This window comes from Taudactylus pleione, unplaced genomic scaffold (genome assembly GCF_031769625.1).
Source record: "Taudactylus pleione unplaced genomic scaffold, aTauple2 ptg002844l, whole genome shotgun sequence".
NCBI classification, from domain to species: Eukaryota; Metazoa; Chordata; class Amphibia; order Anura; family Myobatrachidae; genus Taudactylus; species Taudactylus pleione.
The window spans coordinates 63,755-87,015 of record NW_028287217.1 but is presented as its reverse complement, the minus strand read 5'-3'; the positions used below and the strand labels follow the sequence as shown (position 1 = coordinate 87,015).

The following is a 23,261-nucleotide window of genomic DNA, read 5'->3' as shown; positions in this document are numbered from 1 at the left end:
GCATGCTTATATACAGTATATAATATAGTAGTGTATAGAGAACTGTGCCTCTTCCCTGTGCAATTGGCTTTATTGGGCCATTATCATGTTGTAATTGCGGAGATTGTCCGTATCAGCAGATTTGATGCCGTGGTGTATTACACAGGTATGGGCTATGCCAGAGGTACTCAAACTCCGCCATTACAGTTCAGGGTTTCAGGATATCATGCTTGAGTACAGGTGTCTTATCAGCACCTCAGTCAATTTGATTTAACCATCTGGACTCAATCATGGATATTCTTAATACCTGGACTGTAATGGCGGAGTTGGGAACCTCTGATCCATGTGATGTTGACGTTCTGGTCCTGATGAAGCAGCGATCGCAGCTGCACACCGTTATACTTATCTTGAGTGTCGTCTGATCAGTAATCTGCGTTAAACATTTGCCCTATCAGGAGGCACCTGGTGCTACAGGGCAGGAGCGTCTCCTACACACGCTCCTGGGAGGGAGGGACCTGCAGGGCCTCGGGGTGTTGCTTGATGCATTTTGGGGGCTGTGTTACCAGACGTTCGCTTTCCCGGTGCTGACAGCTCTGATACGGTCAGGGTGATGCTCGTGTGTCCCTAAGGAACATCCCGCGATATCATGGCCCAGCCAGCTCTCCGTATGATGGCGCTGCATGGTCACCTGACCTCAGTCACAGGAACATCAGCCCTCACCAGCTACCCATCTAATTGATGCCCGGGGCACTTATGGCACAGGGACACTGAGCTGCACAGTTTTCTAGCTGACTTTTCCCTACAATGCTCTATTGATAACTGGCGCTTACCCTGGCTGCACTCTGTGTGCTGGGTCTGCGTGCCAAGTATACTGTATACCTGTTTCTGACTTAGTGCAGTTTATGGGTCATAATGAGTGTTTATTCAGCGAGAGTGAAATGGCTGCTAGCGTAGAGGTAGGCGTGTGCGAGAACATAGCTAGGAGAGGGACACCTGTACCCCATGCCATGTATAGCTCACATACTCCCTATCACTCTATAATGTAACAATGGGCGACAGACGGGGCCTGGTACCTGACACTGACATGGAAGAGATGTGAGAACATAGCTAGGAGAGGCACACCTGTACCCCATGCCATGTATAGCTCACATACTCCCTGTCACCCTATAATGTAACAATGGGTGACAGACGGGGCCTGGTACCTGACACTGACATGGAAGAGATGTGAGAACATAGCTAGGAGAGGCACACCTGTACCCCATGCCATGTATAGCTCACATACTCCCTGTCACTCTATAATGTAAGAATGGGCGACAGACGGGGCCTGGTACCTGACACTGACATGGAAGAGATGTGAGAACATAGCACAGGAGAGGCACACCTGTACCCCATGCCATGTATAGCTCACATACTCCCTGTCACTCTATAATGTAACAATGGGCGACAGACGGGGCCTGGTACCTGACACTGACATGGAAGAGATGTGAGAACATAGCACAGGAGAGGCACACCTGTACCCCATGCCATGTATAGCTCACATACTCCCTGTCACTCTATAATGTAACAATGGGCGACAGACGGGGCCTGGTACCTGACACTGACATGGAAGAGATGTGAGAACATAGCACAGGAGAGGCACACCTGTACCCCATGCCATGTATAGCTCACATACTCCCTGTCACTCTATAATGTAACAATGGGCGACAGACGGGGCCTGGTACCTGACACTGACATGGAAGAGATGTGAGAACATAGCTAGGAGAGGCACACCTGTACCCCATGCCATGTATAGCATCACATACTCCCTGTCACTCTATAATGTAACAATGGGCGACAGACGGGGCCTGGTACCTGACACTGACATGAAAGAGATGTGAGAACATAGCTAGGAGAGGCACACCTGTACCCCATGCCATGTATAGCTCACATACTCCCTGTCACTCTATAATGTAACAATGGGCGACAGACGGGGCCTGGTACCTGACACTGACATGGAAGAGATGTGAGAACATAGCTAGGAGAGGCACACCTGTACCTCATGCCATGTATAGCTCACATACTCCCTGTCACTCTATAATGTAACAATGGGCGACAGACGGGGCCTGGTACCTGACACTGACATGGAAGAGATGTGAGAACATAGCACAGGAGAGGCACACCTGTACCCCATGCCATGTATAGCTCACATACTCCCTGTCACTCTATAATGTAACAATGGGCGACAGACGGGGCCTGGTACCTGACACTGACATGGAAGAGATGTGAGAACATAGCTAGGAGAGGCACACCTGTACCCCATGCCATGTATAGCATCACATACTCCCTGTCACTCTATAATGTAACAATGGGCGACAGACGGGGCCTGGTACCTGACACTGACATGGAAGAGATGTGAGAACATAGCTAGGAGAGGCACACCTGTACCTCATGCCATGTATAGCTCACATACTCCCTGTCACTCTATAATGTAACAATGGGCGACAGACGGGGCCTGGTACCTGACACTGACATGGAAGAGATGTGAGAACATAGCTAGGAGAGGCACACCTGTACCCCATGCCATGTATAGCTCACATACTCCCTGTCACTCTATAATGTAACAATGGGCGACAGACGGGGCCTGGTACCTGACACTGACATGGAAGAGATGTGAGAACATAGCTAGGAGAGGCACACCTGTACCTCATGCCATGTATAGCTCACATACTCCCTGTCACTCTATAATGTAACAATGGGCGACAGACGGGGCCTGGTACCTGACACTGACATGGAAGAGATGTGAGAACATAGCACAGGAGAGGCACACCTGTACCCCATGCCATGTATAGCTCACATACTCCCTGTCACTCTATAATGTAACAATGGGCGACAGACGGGGCCTGGTACCTGACACTGACATGGAAGAGATGTGAGAACATAGCTAGGAGAGGCACACCTGTACCTCATGCCATGTATAGCTCACATACTCCCTGTCACTCTATAATGTAACAATGGGCGACAGACGGGGCCTGGTACCTGACACTGACATGGAAGAGATGTGAGAACATAGCACAGGAGAGGCACACCTGTACCCCATGCCATGTATAGCTCACATACTCCCTGTCACTCTATAATGTAACAATGGGCGACAGACGGGGCCTGGTACCTGACACTGACATGGAAGAGATGTGAGAACATAGCTAGGAGAGGCACACCTGTACCTCATGCCATGTATAGCTCACATACTCCCTGTCACTCTATAATGTAACAATGGGCGACAGACGGGGCCTGGTACCTGACACTGACATGGAAGAGATGTGAGAACATAGCACAGGAGAGGCACACCTGTACCCCATGCCATGTATAGCTCACATACTCCCTGTCACTCTATAATGTAACAATGGGCGACAGACGGGGCCTGGTACCTGACACTGACATGGAAGAGATGTGAGAACATAGCTAGGAGAGGCACACCTGTACCTCATGCCATGTATAGCTCACATACTCCCTGTCACTCTATAATGTAACAATGGGCGACAGACGGGGCCTGGTACCTGACACTGACATGGAAGAGATGTGAGAACATAGCTAGGAGAGGCACACCTGTACTCCATGCCATGTATAGCTCACATACTCCCTGTCACTCTATAATGTAACAATGGGCGACAGACGGGGCCTGGTACCTGACACTGACCCTCTGCACCAGTTACGTCACACAGACCCTCTGCGCCAGTTACATCACTCAGACCCTCTGCGCCAGTTACATCACTCAGACCCTCTGCGCCAGTTACATCACTCAGACTCTCTATGCCAGTTACATCACACAGACTCTCTGCGCCAGTTACATCACACAGACTCTCTGCACCAGTTACATCACTCAGACTCTCTGCGCCAGTAACATCACTCAGACCCTCTGCGCCAGTTACATCACTCAGACTCTCTATGCCAGTTACATCACACAGACTCTCTGCACCAGTTACATCACTCAGACTCTCTGCGCCAGTAACATCACTCAGACTCTCTGCGCCAGTTACATCACTCAGACTCTCTGCGCCAGTTACATCACACAGACTCCTTACACAATATTCCTCTACTGTGCTGGCAACACACGTTTAAAGGGTTTGTAGCCATAATCAAATGCGATTTGTGAGAGCCAGCGAGGTGGTCACAACATTTAAAGAGGCAATTCATTTAAACACATATATATATATTTATTTATCACACACACACACATCTAGGCGCCCGTTTGGAGTCAGTGTGTATAGCTGTAGTGTGTATATATATATACTGTATAGATATATACAGGTATATTGATCTGTGTGTGTGTGTATATATATATATATATATATAGACCAGAGTTCCCAAGTCTTGCACACTCAAACAGGTTTTTTCATGGGTGCCTGGTCCAAATAGCTAGATAGATAGAAATGTCCATGTCAAATAGACGACCAGCACACCAAAATAGATGCAAAAAAAGTAAAAGTCTTTATATATCACCACAGCATATCGCAATACAGCGTCAGTTCACAGTAAAGTGCAAAAAAGCTTAAATGTGATACTCATCAAATCAATGACCCAACGCTGCAGCATGGTGTGTAGCCCGGCCCTACACAGTATATATATATATACACACACAGGTCAATATAACTATATATCTACACAGTATATATATATATATATATATATATATATATATATATATATACACACACAGATCAATATAACTATATATCTATACAGTATATATATACTGTATAGATATATATAGCTATTTTGCTCTGTGTGTATATATAGATACTGTATAGATATATATATATATATATATATATATATATATATATATACTGTGTAGATATATAGTTATATTGATCTGTGTGTGTATATAGATATATATAGCTATATTGCACTGTGTGTGTGTGTATATATAGATACTGTATAGATATATATAGCTATATTGCTCTGTGTGTATATACATACTGTATAGATATATATATAGTTATATTGCTCTGTGTGTGTGTGTATATATATATACTGTATAGATATATATATATATATATATATATATATATATACTGTGTAGATATATAGTTATATTGATCTGTGTGTATATACATACTGTATAGATATATATATAGTTATATTGCTCTGTGTGTGTGTGTATATATATATACTGTATAGATATATATAGCTATATTGCTCTGTGTGTGTATATATATATACTGTATAGATATATATAGCTATATTGCTCTGTGTGTGTGTGTATATATAGATACTGTATAGATATATATAGCTATATTGCTCTGTGTGTGTGTGTATATATAGATACTGTATAGATATATATATAGTTATATTGCTCTGTGTGTGTGTGTATATATATATACTGTATAGATATATATATAGTTATATTGCTCTGTGTGTATATACATACTGTATAGATATATATATAGTTATATTGCTCTGTGTGTGTATATATATATATATAGTTATATTGCTCTGTGTGTGTATATATATATATATACTGTATAGATATATACAGCTATATTGATCTGTGCGCTGTTCCCCTGGATACGGTGACCCTGTGCGTTTAATCCTTGGCTAATTATCTAACCTTTGTATCAGGTGGTTGTGAAGTGACCAATGCATGAAAATGTCGCTGACCAGGAGGTGTCTCGTCTATGATGTCTCTGTGGTGGTGACTGTTCTACTCTCGGCATAATCACATAAAGATGGATACTGTGTATATATATATATATATATGTAATGCACATACATCGTGTGCTTCTCGTTGTTTGCGCAGGAGGAGCAGGCCGCCATCATTAAGGCAGAGAAGATTCGGGTTGCGCTAGAAAAGATAAAAGAAGCTCAAGTGAAGAAGGTGGGTGTAAGAGGGGGTGCGGGGCAGGAAGGGGGGTAACGGGGGGGGCGTTGGATAACAGCGTGCTGCACTCTAGGACGTTTTGCCTTATTGGGGGCATCAGTGCAGATTTTCAGGATCTCCCTGTCTTATCTGTCCTCTGTTACTCATTTCCTCCTGGCTGCAGCTGGTGATCCGAGTGCACATGTCAGATGAGAGCTCCAAGACCATGATGGTGGACGAGAGACAGACGGTACGACAGGTGCTGGACAACCTGATGGACAAGTCGCACTGCGGATACAGCCTGGACTGGTCGCTGGTTGAGACGATCTCCGAGCTACAGATGGGTTAGTGGATGTGATTATACCGCAATCTCTGTAATGTGACGGGAATTCGCCCGCAGCGCGGCTGCCCTGAAATAAGAGAAAACGGACGTAACGGAGTCGCTAGAACTATAAAATGAACAAATAAATAGAATATTTCTGCCAGAAAATGTCACAAAATGAAGAGATTTTTTTTTTTTCATGTAAAAATTCATCCATCTATTTTAAAGCAATCCTCCCCCCATTATCCTAAAATCACCCCTGCGTGTTATCCGCTGTACTTGTTGGGCCCCGCCTCTTGCGTCATCATGACACAGCTTCTAGCTGTTGGTGTTACAGGTGTCACATTAGGACCTAGGGAAGCAGCTGCACCGGTAGCCCGAAGCTACATGACGAGGCGGAGCCCTCTGCGGCTCTGCGCCCGACCTGCACTAGATCCCAGGAGCGCAGAGCCTCAAAGGGCTCCGTACTAAGCGGTTACTTAGTACGGCTTATCCAAAGTCATTATGTAATCCCAGTAAAGTGACTTCTAATCATAAAAGATGTGATTAGCGGAATTGTGGCAAAGTGTCGCCCAGTCACCCATATTGTTACCGTACTGTATCCCTGCACACTCCCTGGTTAGTCCGTGTCATACTGTAAGCGCCGCGGTGCGTGCGGTGTTAATTGGGCTTATTCTTACCACAGGCTCCAAAGACCTCGTTAGTGTGACGCCCCAATGAATATTAGATTTATGCTGTATTATCAGCACACATGCAAATTTCTATTTTATCACATACTTCTGATTTCATTAATTTGTGTAACAATGACAGTAGCTGAGAACTGTCATCACTACGCAGCATTAGTGCACTACTTGGTAATAATCTGATCACCGGACAGCCGTCCTGCAATGTGAGCTATAATAATCTGATCACCGGACAGCCGTCCTGCAATGTGAGCTATAATAATCTGATCACCGGACAGCCCTCCTGCAATGTGAGCTATAATAATCTGATTACCGGACAGCCGTCCTGCAATGTGAGCTATAATAATCTGATCACCGGACAGCCGTCCTGCAATGTGAGCTATAATAATCTGATTACCGGACAGCCGCCCTGCAATGTGAGCTATAATAATCTGATCACCGGACAGCCGCCCTGCAATGTGAGCTATAATAATCTGATCACCGGACAGCCGTCCTGCAATGTGAGCTATAATAATCTGATCACCGGACAGCCGTCCTGCAATGTGAGCTATAATAATCTGATCACCGGACAGCCGCCCTGCAATGTGAGCTATAATAATCTGATCACCGGACAGCCGTCCTGCAATGTGAGCTATAATAATCTGATTACTGGACAGCCGTCCTGCAATGTGAGCTATAATAATCTGATTACCGGACAGCCGCCCTGCAATGTGAGCTATAATAATCTGATCACCGGACAGCCGCCCTGCAATGTGAGCTATAATAATCTGATCACCGGACAGCCGTCCTGCAATGTGAGCTATAATAATCTGATCACCGGACAGCCGTCCTGCAATGTGAGCTATAATAATCTGATCACCGGACAGCCGTCCTGCAATGTGAGCTATAATAATCTGATTACCGGACAGCCGTCCTGCAATGTGAGCTATAATAATCTGATTACTGGACAGCCGTCCTGCAATGTGAGCTATAATAATCTGATTACCGGACAGCCGTCCTGCAATGTGAGCTATAATAATCTGATTACCGGACAGCCGCCCTGCAGTGTGACTTTGTTTTCTCTCTCTCAGATCGCATCTTTGAAGACCATGAAAACCTGGTTGAGAACTTATTAAACTGGACCCGGGACAGCCAGAACAAGCTGATGTTTGTGGAGCGCATTGAGAAATACGCATTGTTCAAAAACCCACAAGTAAGGCGGATTTCCTCTATTTAATTTTTTTTTTATTTTTCATTAAAAAAAAAAATCAGATTTGCATTATATTAGCCTAATCGTATGAGACGCGGATGTTGGGTGTCGTATTATAGTTATCATTGTCTGCGCGTTTGGTTTTTCTGTCATGTTCGAACACTGTGTGCTGGGCTTATTATTAGTGCTAGGGATGAACTCCACAGCCACAATAATCACACATAGGTACATAGCACGACTAGGGCCTGGCTGGTGTTACATTACACATAAACAACCACACGGGCTCCCCCCACGCCCCATACCAGCTTGTACCCCATGGGTACTGTAACAGTCAGGAATGTGGATCGTTACGAGCTGAGTGATTGCATAGTGGCCGATTGTCCATCCCAGCGAAGCGCATACAGAGAAACCACGCACATGCCCCCGCCCGGCCATGACGCATTATACGCAGCATTGGAACATTTGCAGAGGATAAATTCCTCAGGTTCCTCATTACCTTGACACCCGGATTGTCTGTAGAAATGTAGCCCAGGATCTGTAATAAGTTATAAATGTTGGTGAGATGCCAGTTATGAAGAAATCTCCAGTTTGCAGCTTATTAGAACAATGACGACTTCTTACTGGGAAAAGACACAATATGTGACACAATGCTGCGAGGCCACGGCAATGATACTGCTACAATGTAACGCAAAGCCTTGTTTTCAGCAAAACAATATGGAATTTAGCACAACTGACTGATTTTAATTATTATTATTTTTATAAATGTCTTTATCATCGTTAATAAGACTGGGCTCCGATACGATAATTCTATCGCTATTCTTCTTCTATAAATATTCATCGTCTTCATTTTGCCCACCATAAATACCCTAATAATGCATGTTATGTCACTTTCTTATAATATCGTGGTGCTTTGCAGAGAGAGGAGACTTGTAGCGCTGGAGTCTATAGCCTGCACCAGTATTGTGACAATGGACCAGTCCTGAACATAAGGGTCTTGTTCTGATCGACCTGCGTATCCCAGTAATGATCGCGGTTCCTTATGTCATTGGTCGCTACTAGCTTGATGCTAATGATGAGGCCTTTGGGTCGGCACTTTTCTTTTTCAACATTTTTTAATGTTAGTGGTGAGGGTTAGGCTGCTGGAGGGGACGGTTAGGGTTAGGCACTAGGGGGAGGGTTAGGGTTAGGCTGCTGGAGGGGACGGTTAGGGTTAGGCACTAGGGGGAGGGTTAGGGTTAGGCTGCTGGAGGGGACGGTTAGGGTTAGGCACTAGGGGGAGGGTTAGGGTCAGGCTGCTGGAGAGGACGGTTAGGGTTAGGCACTAGGGAGAGGGTTAGGGTTAGGCTGCTGGAGGGGACGGTTAGGGTTAGGCACTAGGGGGAGGGTTAGGGTTAGGCTGCTGGAGGGGATGGTTAGGGTTAGGCACTAGGGGGAGGGTTAGGGTTAGGCTGCTGGAGGGGACGGTTAGGGTTAGGCACTAGGGGGAGGGTTAGGGTTAGGCTGCTGGAGGGGACGGTTAGGGTTAGGCACTAGGGGGAGGGTTAGGGTTAGGCTGCTGGAGGGGACGGTTAGGGTTAGGCACTAGGGGGAGGGTTAGGGTTAGGCTGCTGGAGGGGACGGTTAGGGTTAGGCACTAGGGGGAGGGTTAGGGTTAGGCTGCTGGAGGGGACGGTTAGGGTTAGGCACTAGGGGGAGGGTTAGGGTTAGGCTGCTGGAGGGGACGGTTAGGGTTAGGCACTAGGGGGAGGGTTAGGGTTAGGCTGCTGGAGGGGACGGTTAGGGTTAGGCACTAGGGGGAGGGTTAGGGTTAGGCTGCTGGAGGGGACGGTTAGGGTTAGGCACTAGGGGGAGGGTTAGGGTCAGGCTGCTGGAGGGGACGGTTAGGGTTAGGCACTAGGGGGAGGGTTAGGGTTAGGCTGCTGGAGGGGACGGTTAGGGTTAGGCACTAGGGGGAGGGTTAGGGTTAGGCTGCTGGAGGGGACGGTTAGGGTTAGGCACTAGGGGGAGGGTTAGGGTTAGGCTGCTGGAGGGGACGGTTAGGGTTAGGCACTAGGGGGAGGGTTAGGGTTAGGCTGCTGGAGGGGACGGTTAGGGTTAGGCACTAGGGGGAGGGTTAGGGTTAGGCTGCTGGAGGGGACGGTTAGGGTTAGGCACTAGGGGGAGGGTTAGGGTTAGGCTGCTGGAGGGGACGGTTAGGGTTAGGCACTAGGGGGAGGGTTAGGGTTAGGCTGCTGGAGGGGACGGTTAGGGTTAGGCACTAGGGGGAGGGTTAGGGTTAGGCTGCTGGAGGGGACGGTTAGGGTTAGGCACTAGGGGGAGGGTTAGGGTTAGGCTGCTGGAGGGGACGGTTAGGGTTAGGCACTAGGGGGAGGGTTAGGGTTAGGCTGCTGGAGGGGACGGTTAGGGTTAGGCACTAGGGAGAGGGTTAGGGTTAGGCTGCTGGAGGGGACGGTTAGGGTTAGGCACTAGGGGGAGGGTTAGGGTTAGGCTGCTGGAGGGGACGGTTAGGGTTAGGCACTAGGGGGAGGGTTAGGGTTAGGCTGCTGGAGGGGACGGTTAGGGTTAGGCACTAGGGGGAGGGTTAGGGTCAGGCTGCTGGAGGGGACGGTTAGGGTTAGGCACTAGGGGGAGGGTTAGGGTCAGGCTGCTGGAGGGGACGGTTAGGGTTAGGCACTAGGGGGAGGGTTAGGGTCAGGCTGCTGGAGGGGACGGTTAGGGTTAGGCACTAGGGGGAGGGTTAGGGTCAGGCTGCTGGAGGGGACGGTTAGGGTTAGGCACTAGGGGGAGGGTTAGGGTCAGGCTGCTGGAGGGGACGGTTAGGGTTAGGCACTAGGGGGAGGGTTAGGGTTAGGCTGCTGGAGGGGACGGTTAGGGTTAGGCACTAGGGGGAGGGTTAGGGTTAGGCTGCTGGAGGGGACGGTTAGGGTTAGGCACTAGGGGGAGGGTTAGGGTTAGGCTGCTGGAGGGGACGGTTAGGGTTAGGCACTAGGGGGAGGGTTAGGGTTAGGCTGCTGGAGGGGACGGTTAGGGTTAGGCACTAGGGGGAGGGTTAGGGTTAGGCTGCTGGAGGGGACGGTTAGGGTTAGGCACTAGGGGGAGGGTTAGGGTTAGGCTGCTGGAGGGGACGGTTAGGGTTAGGCACTAGGGGGAGGGTTAGGGTTAGGCTGCTGGAGGGGACGGTTAGGGTTAGGCACTAGGGGGAGGGTTAGGGTTAGGCTGCTGGAGGGGACGGTTAGGGTTAGGCACTAGGGAGAGGGTTAGGGTTAGGCTGCTGGAGGGGACGGTTAGGGTTAGGCACTAGGGGGAGCGTTAGGGTTAGGCTGCTGGAGGGGACGGTTAGGGTTAGGCACTAGGGGGAGGGTTAGGGTTAGGCTGCTGGAGGGGACGGTTAGGGTTAGGCACTAGGGGGAGGGTTAGGGTTAGGCTGCTGGAGGGGACGGTTAGGGTTAGGCACTAGGGGGAGGGTTAGGGTTAGGCTGCTGGAGGGGACGGTTAGGGTTAGGCACTAGGGGGAGGGTTAGGGTTAGGCTGCTGGAGGGGACGGTTAGGGTTAGGCACTAGGGGGAGGGTTAGGGTTAGGCTGCTGGAGGGGACGGTTAGGGTTAGGCACTAGGGGGAGGGTTAGGGTTAGGCTGCTGGAGGGGACGGTTAGGGTTAGGCACTAGGGGGAGGGTTAGGGTTAGGCTGCTGGAGGGGACGGTTAGGGTTAGGCACTAGGGGGAGGGTTAGGGTTAGGCTGCTGGAGGGGACGGTTAGGGTTAGGCACTAGGGGGAGGGTTAGGGTTAGGCTGCTGGAGGGGACGGTTAGGGTTAGGCACTAGGGGGAGGGTTAGGGTTAGGCTGCTGGAGGGGACGGTTAGGGTTAGGCACTAGGGGGAGGGTTAGGGTTAGGCTGCTGGAGGGGACGGTTAGGGTTAGGCACTAGGGGGAGGGTTAGGGTTAGGCTGCTGGAGGGGACGGTTAGGGTTAGGCACTAGGGGGAGGGTTAGGGTTAGGCTGCTGGAGGGGACGGTTAGGGTTAGGCACTAGGGGGAGGGTTAGGGTTAGGCTGCTGGAGGGGACGGTTAGGGTTAGGCACTAGGGGGAGGGTTAGGGTTAGGCTGCTGGAGGGGACGGTTAGGGTTAGGCACTAGGGGGAGGGTTAGGGTTAGGCTGCTGGAGGGGACGGTTAGGGTTAGGCACTAGGGGGAGGGTTAGGGTTAGGCTGCTGGAGGGGACGGTTAGGGTTAGGCACTAGGGGGAGGGTTAGGGTTAGGCTGCTGGAGGGGACGGTTAGGGTTAGGCACTAGGGGGAGGGTTAGGGTTAGGCTGCTGGAGGGGACGGTTAGGGTTAGGCACTAGGGGGAGGGTTAGGGTTAGGCTGCTGGAGGGGACGGTTAGGGTTAGGCACTAGGGGGAGGGTTAGGGTTAGGCTGCTGGAGGGGACGGTTAGGGTTAGGCACTAGGGGGAGGGTTAGGGTTAGGCTGCTGGAGGGGACGGTTAGGGTTAGGCACTAGGGGGAGGGTTAGGGTTAGGCTGCTGGAGGGGACGGTTAGGGTTAGGCACTAGGGGGAGGGTTAGGGTTAGGCTGCTGGAGGGGACGGTTAGGGTTAGGCACTAGGGGGAGGGTTAGGGTTAGGCTGCTGGAGGGGACGGTTAGGGTTAGGCACTAGGGGGAGGGTTAGGGTTAGGCTGCTGGAGGGGACGGTTAGGGTTAGGCACTAGGGGGAGGGTTAGGGTTAGGCTGCTGGAGGGGACGGTTAGGGTTAGGCACTAGGGGGAGGGTTAGGGTTAGGCTGCTGGAGGGGACGGTTAGGGTTAGGCACTAGGGGGAGGGTTAGGGTTAGGCTGCTGGAGGGGACGGTTAGGGTTAGGCACTAGGGGGAGGGTTAGGGTTAGGCTGCTGGAGGGGACGGTTAGGGTTAGGCACTAGGGGGAGGGTTAGGGTTAGGCTGCTGGAGGGGACGGTTAGGGTTAGGCACTAGGGGGAGGGTTAGGGTTAGGCTGCTGGAGGGGACGGTTAGGGTTAGGCACTAGGGGGAGGGTTAGGGTTAGGCTGCTGGAGGGGACGGTTAGGGTTAGGCACTAGGGGGAGGGTTAGGGTTAGGCTGCTGGAGGGGACGGTTAGGGTTAGGCACTAGGGGGAGGGTTAGGGTTAGGCTGCTGGAGGGATCGGTTAGGGTTAGGCACTAGGGGGAGGGTTAGGGTTAGGCTGCTGGAGGGGACGGTTAGGGTTAGGCACTAGGGGGAGGGTTAGGGTTAGGCTGCTGGAGGGGACGGTTAGGGTTAGGCACTAGGGGGAGGGTTAGGGTTAGGCTGCTGGAGGGGACGGTTAGGGTTAGGCACTAGGGGGAGGGTTAGGGTTAGGCTGCTGGAGGGGACGGTTAGGGTTAGGCACTAGGGGGAGGGTTAGGGTTAGGCACTAGGGGGAGGGTTAGGGTTAGGCTGCTGGAGGGGAGGGTTAGGGTTAGGCACTAGGGGGAGGGTTAGGGTTAGGCTGCTGGAGGGGACGGTTAGGGTTAGGCACTAGGGGGAGGGTTAGGGTTAGGCTGCTGGAGGGGACGGTTAGGGTTAGGCACTAGGGGGAGGGTTAGGGTTAGGCTGCTGGAGGGGACGGTTAGGGTTAGGCACTAGGGGGAGGGTTAGGGTTAGGCTGCTGGAGGGGACGGTTAGGGTTAGGCACTAGGGAGAGGGTTAGGGTTAGGCTGCTGGAGGGGACGGTTAGGGTTAGGCACTAGGGGGAGGGTTAGGGTTAGGCTGCTGGAGGGGACGGTTAGGGTTAGGCACTAGGGGGAGGGTTAGGGTTAGGCTGCTGGAGGGGACGGTTAGGGTTAGGCACTAGGGGGAGGGTTAGGGTTAGGCTGCTGGAGGGGACGGTTAGGGTTAGGCACTAGGGGGAGGGTTAGGGTTAGGCTGCTGGAGGGGACGGTTAGGGTTAGGCACTAGGAGGAGGGATAGGGTTAGGCTGCTGGAGGGGATGGTTAGGGTTAGGCACTAGGGGGAGGGTTAGGCTGCTGGAGGGGACGGTTAGGGTTAGGCACTAGGGGGAGGGTTAGGGTTAGGCTGCTGGAGGGGACGGTTAGAGTTAGGCACTAGGGGGAGGGTTAGGGTTAGGCTGCTGGAGGGGACAGTTAGGGTTAGGCACTAGGGGGAGGGTTAGGGTTAGGCTGCTGGAGGGGACGGTTAGGGTTAGACACTAGGAAAAGAGTTAGGGTTAGGCACTATGAGAGAGTTGGGGTTAGGCACTAGGGAGAGGGTTAGGGTTAGGCTGCTGGAGGGGACGGTTAGGGTTAGACACTAGGGGGAGGGTTAGGGTTAGGCACTAGGGGGAGGGTTAGGGTCAGGCTGCTGGAGGGGACGGTTAGGGTTAGGCACTAGGGGGAGGGTTAGGGTCAGGCTGCTGGAGGGGACGGTTAGGGTTAGGCACTAGGAAAAGAGTTAGGGTTAGGCACTATGGAGAGAGTTGGGGTTAGGCACTAGGGAGAGGGTTAGGCTGCTGGAGGAGACGGTTAGGGTTAGGCACTAGGGGGAGGGTTAGGGTCAGGCTGCTGGAGGGGACGGTTAGGGTTAGGCACTAGGAAAAGAGTTAGGGTTAGGCACTATGGAGAGAGTTGGGGTTAGGCACTATGGAGAGAGTTGGGGTTAGGCACTATGGAGAGAGTTGGGGTTAGGCACTAGGGAGAGGGTTAGGGTTAGGCTGCTGGAGGAGACTGTTAGGGTTAGGCACTAGGGGGAGGGTTAGGGTCAGGCTGCTGGAGGGGACGGTTAGGGTTAGGCACTAGGAAAAGAGTTAGGGTTAGGCACCATGGAGAGAGTTGGGGTTAGGCACTAGGGAGAGGGTTAGGCTGCTGGAGGAGACGGTTAGGGTTAGGCACTAGGGGTAGGGTTAGGCTGCTGGAGGGGACGGTTAGGGTTAGACACTAGGAAAAGAGTTAGGGTTAGGCACTATGGAGAGAGTTGGGGTTAGGCACTAGGGAGAGGGTTAGGCTGCTGGAGGAGACGGTTAGGGTTAGGCACTAGGGGGAGGGTTAGGGTCAGGCTGCTGGAGGGGACGGTTAGGGTTAGGCACTAGGAAAAGAGTTAGGGTTAGGCACTATGGAGAGAGTTGGGGTTAGGCACTAGGGAGAGGGTTAGGGTTAGGCTGCTGGAGGGGACGGTTAGGGTTAGGCACTAGGGGGAGGGTTAGGGTTAGGCTGCTGGAGGGGACGGTTAGGGTTAGGCACTAGGGGGAGGGTTAGGGTTAGGCTGCTGGAGGGGACGGTTAGGGTTAGGCACTAGGGGGAGGGTTAGGGTTAGGCTGCTGGAGGGGACGGTTAGGGTTAGGCACTAGGGGGAGGGTTAGGGTTAGGCTGCTGGAGGGGACGGTTAGGGTTAGGCACTAGGGGGAGGGTTAGGGTTAGGCTGCTGGAGGGGACGGTTAGGGTTAGGCACTAGGGGGAGGGTTAGGGTTAGGCTGCTGGAGGGGACGGTTAGGGTTAGGCACAAGGGGGAGGGTTAGGGTTAGGCTGCTGGAGGGGACGGTTAGGGTTAGGCACTAGGGGGAGGGTTAGGGTTAGGCTGCTGGAGGGGACGGTTAGGGTTAGGCACTAGGGGGAGGGTTAGGGTTAGGCTGCTGGAGGGGACGGTTAGGGTTAGGCACTAGGGGGAGGGTTAGGGTTAGGCTGCTGGAGGGGACGGTTAGGGTTAGGCACTAGGGGGAGGGTTAGGCTGCTGGAGGGGACGGTTAGGGTTAGGCACTAGGGGGAGGGTTAGGGTTAGGCTGCTGGAGGAGACTGTTAGGGTTAGGCACTAGGGGGAGGGTTAGGGTCAGGCTGCTGGAGGGGACGGTTAGGGTTAGGCACTAGGAAAAGAGTTAGGGTTAGGCACTATGAGAGAGTTGGGGTTAGGCACTAGGGAGAGGGTTAGGGTTAGGCTGCTGGAGGGGACGGTTAGGGTTAGACACTAGGGGGAGGGTTAGGGTTAGGCACTAGGGGGAGGGTTAGGGTCAGGCTGCTGGAGGGGACGGTTAGGGTTAGGCACTAGGGGAGGGTTAGGGTCAGGCTGCTGGAGGGGACGGTTAGGGTTAGGCACTAGGAAAAGAGTTAGGGTTAGGCACTATGGAGACAGTTGGGGTTAGGCACTAGGGAGAGGGTTAGGCTGCTGGAGGAGACGGTTAGGGTTAGGCACTAGGGGGAAGGTTAGGGTCAGGCTGCTGGAGGGGACGGTTAGGGTTAGGCACTAGGAAAAGAGTTAGGGTTAGGCACTATGGAGAGAGTTGGGGTTAGGCACTAGGGAGAGGGTTAGGCTGCTGGAGGAGACGGTTAGGGTTAGGCACTAGGGGGAGGGTTAGGGTCAGGCTGCTGGAGGGGACGGTTAGGCACTAGGAAAAGAGTTAGGGTTAGGCACTATGGAGAGAGTTGGGGTTAGGCACTATGGAGAGAGTTGGGGTTAGGCACTATGGAGAGAGTTGGGGTTAGGCACTAGGGAGAGGGTTAGGGTTAGGCTGCTGGAGGAGACTGTTAGGGTTAGGCACTAGGGGGAGGGTTAGGGTCAGGCTGCTGGAGGGGACGGTTAGGGTTAGGCACTAGGAAAAGAGTTAGGGTTAGGCACTATGGAGAGAGTTGGGGTTAGGCACTAGGGGGAGGGTTAGGCTGCTGGAGGGGACGGTTAGGGTTAGACACTAGGAAAAGAGTTAGGGTTTGGCACTATGGAGAGAGTTGGGGTTAGGCACTAGGGAGAGGGTTAGGCTGCTGGAGGAGACGGTTAGGGTTAGGCACTAGGGGGAGGGTTAGGGTCAGACTGCTGGAGGGGACGGTTAGGGTTAGGCACTAGGAAAAGAGTTAGGGTTAGGCACTATGGAGAGAGTTGGGGTTAGGCACTAGGGAGAGGGTTAGGCTGCTGGAGGAGACGGTTAGGGTTAGGCACTAGGAAAAGAGTTAGGGTTAGGCACTATGGAGAGAGTTGGGGTTAGGCACTAGGGAGAGGGTTAGGCTGCTGGAGGAGAAGGTTAGGGTTAGGCACTAGGGGGAGGGTTAGGGTCAGGCTGCTGGAGGGGACGGTTAGGGTTAGGCACTAGGAAAAGAGTTAGGGTTAGGCACTATGGAGAGAGTTGGGGTTAGGCACTAGGGAGAGGGTTAGGCTGCTGGAGGAGACGGTTAGGGTTAGGCACTAGGGGAGGGTTAGGCTGCTGGAGGGGACGGTTAGGGTTAGACACTAGGAAAAGAGTTAGGGTTAGGCACTATGGAGAGAGTTGGGGTTAGGCACTAGGGAGAGGGTTAGGCTGCTGGAGGAGACGGTTAGGGTTAGGCACTAGGGGGAGGGTTAGGGTCAGGCTGCTGGAGGGGACGGTTAGGGTTAGGCACTAGGAAAAGAGTTAGGGTTAGGCACTATGGAGAGAGTTGGGGTTAGGCACTAGGGAGAGGGTTAGGGTTAGGCTGCTGGAGGGGACGGTTAGGGTTAGGCACTAGGGGGAGGGTTAGGGTTAGGCTGCTGGAGGGGACGGTTAGGGTTAGGCACTAGGGGGAGGGTTAGGGTTAGGCTGCTGGAGGGGACGGTTAGGGTTAGGCACTAGGGGGAGGGTTAGGGTTAGGCTGCTGGAGGGGACGGTTAGGGTTAGGCACTAGGGGGAGGGTTAGGGTTAGGCTGCTGGAGGGGACGGTTAGGGTTAGGCACTAGGGGGAGGGTTAGGGTTAGGCTGCTGGAGGGGACGGTTAGGGTTAGGCACTAGGGGGAGGGTTAGGGTTAGGCTGCTGGAGGGGACGGTTAGGGTTAGGCACTAGGGGGAGGGTTAGGGTTAGGCTGCTGGAGGGGACGGTTAGGGTTAGGCACTAGGGGGAGGGTTAGGGTTAGGCTGCTGGAGGGGACGGTTAGGGTTAGGCACTAGGTGGAGGGTTAGGGTTAGGCTGCTGGAGGGGACGGTTAGGGTTAGGCACTAGGGGGAGGGTTAGGGTTAGGCTGCTGGAGGGGACGGTTAGGGTTAGGCACTAGGGGGAGGGTTAGGCTGCTGGAGGGGACGGTTAGGGTTAGGCACTAGGGGGAGGGTTAGGGTTAGGCTGCTGGAGGGGACGGTTAGGGTTAGGCACTAGGGGGAGGGTTAGGGTTAGGCTGCTGGAGGGGACGGTTAGGGTTTGGCACTAGGGGGAGGGTTAGGCTGCTGGAGGGGACGGTTAGGGTTAGGCACTAGGGGGAGGGTTAGGGTTAGGCTGCTGGAGGGGACGGTTAGGGTTAGGCACTAGGGGGAGGGTTAGGGTTAGGCTGCTGGAGGGGACGGTTAGGGTTAGACACTAGGAAAAGAGTTAGGGTTAGGCACTATGAGAGAGTTGGGGTTAGGCACTAGGGAGAGGGTTAGGGTTAGGCTGCTGGAGGGGACGGTTAGGGTTAGACACTAGGGGGAGGGTTAGGGTTAGGCACTAGGGGGAGGGTTAGGGTCAGGCTGCTGGAGGGGACGATTAGGGTTAGGCACTAGGGGGAGGGTTAGGGTCAGGCTGCTGGAGGGGACGGTTAGGGTTAGGCACTAGGGGGAGGGTTAGGGTCAGGCTGCTGGAGGGGACGGTTAGGGTTAGGCACTAGGAAAAGAGTTAGGGTTAGGCACTATGGAGACAGTTGGGGTTAGGCACTAGGGAGAGGGTTAGGCTGCTGGAGGAGACGGTTAGGGTTAGGCACTAGGGGGAAGGTTAGGGTCAGGCTGCTGGAGGGGACGGTTAGGGTTAGGCACTAGGAAAAGAGTTAGGGTTAGGCACTATGGAGAGAGTTGGGGTTAGGCACTAGGGAGAGGGTTAGGCTGCTGGAGGAGACGGTTAGGGTTAGGCACTAGGGGGAGGGTTAGGGTCAGGCTGCTGGAGGGGACGGTTAGGGTTAGGCACTAGGAAAAGAGTTAGGGTTAGGCACTATGGAGAGAGTTGGGGTTAGGCACTATGGAGAGAGTTGGGGTTAGGCACTATGGAGAGAGTTGGGGTTAGGCACTAGGGAGAGGGTTAGGGTTAGGCTGCTGGAGGAGACTGTTAGGGTTAGGCACTAGGGGGAGGGTTAGGGTCAGGCTGCTGGAGGGGACGGTTAGGGTTAGGCACTAGGAAAAGAGTTAGGGTTAGGCACTATGGAGAGAGTTGGGGTTAGGCACTAGGGAGAGGGTTAGGCTGCTGGAGGAGAAGGTTAGGGTTAGGCACTAGGGGGAGGGTTAGGGTCAGGCTGCTGGAGGGGACGGTTAGGGTTAGGCACTAGGAAAAGAGTTATGGTTAGGCACTATGGAGAGAGTTGGGGTTAGGCACTAGGGAGAGGGTTAGGCTGCTGGAGGAGACGGTTAGGGTTAGGCACTAGGGGGAGGGTTAGGGTCAGGCTGCTGGAGGGGACGGTTAGGGTTAGGCACTAGGAAAAGAGTTAGGGTTAGGCACTATGGAGAGAGTTGGGGTTAGGCACTAGGGAGAGGGTTAGGCTGCTGGAGGAGACGGTTAGGGTTAGGCACTAGGGGGAGGGTTAGGGTTAGGCTGCTGGAGGGGACGGTTAGGGTTAGACACTAGGAAAAGAGTTAGGGTTAGGCACTATGGAGAGAGTTGGGGTTAGGCACTATGGAGAGAGTTAGGGTTAGGCACTATGGAGAGAGTTGGGGTTAGGCACTAGGGAGAGGGTTAGGCTGCTGGAGGAGACGGTTAGGGTTAGGCACTAGGGGGAGGGTTAGGGTTAGGCTGCTGGAGGGGACGGTTAGGGTTAGACACTAGGAAAAGAGTTAGGGTTAGGCACTATGGAGAGAGTTGGGGTTAGGCATTAGGGAGAGGGTTAGGGTTAGGCTGCTGGAAGAGACGGTTAGGGTTAGACACTAGGAAAAGAGTTAGGGTTAGGCACTATGGAGAGAGTTGGGGTTAGGCAATAGGGGAAGAGTTAGGGTTAGGCACTATGGGGAGAGTCAGGGTTAGGCACTAGGAAAAGAGTTAGGGTTAGGCACTAGGGGGAGGGTTAGGGTCAGGGTGCTGGAGGGGACCGTTAGGGTTAGGCACTAGGGGGAGGGTTAGGGTTAGGCTGCTGGAGGGGATGGTTAGGGTTAGACACTAGGAAAATAGTTAGGGTTAGGCACTATGGAGAGAGTTGGGGTTAGGCACTAGGGAGAGGGTTAGGGTTAGGCTGCTGGAGGGGACGGTTAGGGTTAGGCACTAGGGGGAGGGTTAGGGTCAGGCTGCTGGAGGGGACGGTTAGGGTTAGGCACTAGGGGGAGGGTTAGGGTTAGGCTGCTGGAGGGGACGGTTAGGGTTAGACACTAGGAAAATAGTTAGGGTTAGGCACTATGGAGAGAGTTGGGGTTAGGCACTAGGGAGAGGGTTAGGCTGCTGGAGGGGACGGTTAGGGTTAGACACTAGGAAAAGAGTTGGGGTTAGGCAATAGGGGAAGAGTTAGGGTTAGGCACTATGGGGAGAGTCAGGGTTAGGCACTAGGGGGAGAGTTAGGGTTAGGCACTAGGGGGAGAGTTGGGGTTAGGCACTAGGAAAAGAGTTAGGGTTAGGCACTAGGGGGAGAGTTAGGGTTAGGCACTAGGGGGAGAGTTAGGGTTAGGCACTAGGGGGAGAGTTAGGGTTAGGCACTAGGGGGAGAGTTAGGGTTAGGCACTAGGGGGAGAGTTAGGGTTAGGCACTAGGGGGAGAGTTGGGGTTAGGCACTAGGAAAAGAGTTAGGGTTAGGCACTAGGGGGAGAGTTAGGGTTAGGCACTAGGGGGAGAGTTAGGGTTAGGCACTAGGGGGAGAGTTAGGGTTAGGCACTAGGAAAAGAGTTAGGGTTAGGCACTAGGGGGAGAGTTAGGGTTAGGCACTAGGAAAAGAGTTAGGGTTAGGCACTAGGGGGAGAGTTAGGGTTAGGCACTAGGGGGAGAGTTGGGGTTAGGCACTAGGAAAAGAGTTAGGGTTAGGCACTAGGGGGAGAGTTAGGGTTAGGCACTATGGGGAGAGTCAGGGTTAGGCACTAGGGGGAGAGTTAGGGTTAGGCACTAGGGGGAGAGTTGGGGTTAGGCACTAGGAAAAGAGTTAGGGTTAGGCACTAGGGGGAGAGTTAGGGTTAGGCACTAGGGGGAGAGTTAGGGTTAGGCACTAGGGGGAGAGTTAGGGTTAGGCACTAGGAAAAGAGTTAGGGTTAGGCACTAGAGGGAGAGTTAGGGTTAGGCATTAGGAAAAGAGTTAGGGTTAGGCACTATGGGGAGAGTTACGGTTAGGCACTAGGAAAAGAGTTAGGGTTAGGCACTATGGGGAGAGTTAGGGTTAGGCACTATGGGAGAGTTGGGGTTGGGCACTAGGGGGAGGTTAGGTTTAGGCAATAGGGGAGGGTTAGGCACTATGGAGAGAGTTAGGGTTAGGCACTAGGAAAAGAGTTAGGGTTAGGCACTAGGGGGATAGTTAGGGTTAGGCACTAGGAAAAGAGTTAGGGTTAGGCACTAGGGGGAGAGGGTTAGGCACTAGGGGGAGAGTTAGGGTTAGGCACTAGGGGAAGAGTTAGGGTTAGGCACTAGGGGAAGAGTTAGGGTTAGGCACTAGGGGAAGAGTTAGGGTTAGGCACTAGGGGAAGAGTTAGGGTTAGGCACTAGGGGAAGAGTTAGGGTTAGGCACTAGGGGAAGAGTTAGGGTTAGGCACTAGGGGAAGAGTTAGGGTTAGGCACTAGGGGAAGAGTTAGGGTTAGGCACTAGGGGGAGAGTTAGGGTTAGGCACTAGGGGGAGAGTTAGGGTTATGCACTATGGAGAGAGTTAGGGTTAGGCACTATGGGGAGAGTTAGGGTTAGGCACTAGGAAAAGAGTGTTAGGCATTAGGGGGAGTGGGTTAGGCACTAGGGGGAGAGGGTTAGGCACTATGGGGGAGTGGGTTAGGCACTATGGGGAGAGTTAGGGTTAGGCAATATGGAGAGAGTTAGGGTTGGGCACTAGGGGAAGAGTTAGTTTTAGGCAATATGGAGAGAGTTAGGGTTAAGCAATAGGTTGCGAGATAGGGTTATGCAATAGGGGAAGAGTTGGGGTTAGGCACTATGGGGAGAGTTAGGGTTAGGCACTAGGAAAAGAGTGTTAGGCATTAGGGGGAGTGGGTTAGGCACTAGGGGGAGAGGGTTAGGCACTATGGGGGAGTGGGTTAGGCACTATGGGGAGAGTTAGGGTTAGGCAATATGGAGAGAGTTAGGGTTGGGCACTAGGGGAAGAGTTAGTTTTAGGCAATATGGAGAGAGTTAGGGTTAAGCAATAGGTTGCGAGATAGGGTTATGCAATAGGGGAAGAGTTGGGGTTAGGCACTAGAGAGAGAGTTAGGGTCCGGCACTAGGGAGAGAGTTAGGGTCCGGCACTAGGGAGAGAGTTAGGGTTAGGCACTATGGAGAGAGTTAGGGTTAGGCACTATGGAGAAAAGTTAGTGTTAGGCAATATGGAGAGAGTTAGGGTTAAGCAATAGGTTGAGAGATAGGGTTATGCAATAGGGGAAGAGTTGGGGTTAGGCACTAGAGAGAGAGTTGGGGTCCGGCACTAGGGAGAGAGTTAGGGTCCGGCACTAGGGAGAGAGTTAGGGTTAGGCACTAGGGGGGGAGTTAGGGTTAGGCACTAGGGGGGGAGTTAGGGTTAGGCACTAGAGGGAGTTTTAGGGTTAGGCACTAGGGGGAGAGTTAGGGTTAGGCACTATGGAGAGAGTTAGGGTTAGGCACTTGTGAGAGAGTTAGGGTTAGGCACTAAGCGGAGAGTTAGGGTTAGGTACTGTGGGGAGAGTTAGAATTAGGCATTAGGGTAAGAGTTAGGGTTAAGCACTAGGGAGAGAGTTAGGGTTAGGCACTTGGGAGAGGGTTAGGATTAGGCATTAGGGAGAGTGTTAGGGTTAGGCACTAGGGAGAGGGTTATGGTTAGCACTATGGAGAGGGTTAGGGTTAGGCACTATGGAGAGGGTTAGGCACTATGGAGAGGGTTAGGCACTATGGAGAGGGTTAGGGTTAGGCAGTAGGGGGAGAGTTAGGGTTAGGCACTAGGGGGAGAGTTAGGGTTAGGCACTAGAGGGAGAGTTAGGTTTAGGCACTAGGGAGAGAGTTAGGGTTAGGCACTATTGAGAGAGTTAGGGTTAGGCACTAGGGAGAGGGTTAGGCATTATGGAGAGTGTTAGGGTTAGGCACTATGGCGAGGGTTAAGCACTATGGAGAGTGTTAGGCACTATGGAGAGGGTTAGGGTTAGGTACTAGGGGGAGAGTTAGGGTTAGGTACTAGGGGGAGAGTTAGGGTTAGGCACTAGGGGGAGAGTTAGGGTTAGGCACTAGTGGGAGAGTTAGGGTTAGGCAATATGGAGAGAGTTAGGGTTAGGCAA

At 52.5% G+C, this 23,261-nt stretch overlaps 1 protein-coding gene across 1 annotated transcript in view; it reads left to right on the top strand.

Annotated features, from left to right (window-relative positions):
* The window catches only part of LOC148431115 (ras-associated and pleckstrin homology domains-containing protein 1-like), a 51,272-nt gene that overhangs the window by 2,854 nt on the left and 25,157 nt on the right, over positions 1–23,261 (top strand). The window contains exons 2-4 of the mRNA XM_088466328.1: positions 5,756–5,833; positions 6,000–6,159; positions 7,891–8,012. Coding sequence (XP_088322454.1) covers positions 5,756–5,833; positions 6,000–6,159; positions 7,891–8,012 — 360 coding nt within the window. The remainder of the gene's footprint in view (positions 1–5,755; positions 5,834–5,999; positions 6,160–7,890; positions 8,013–23,261) is intronic.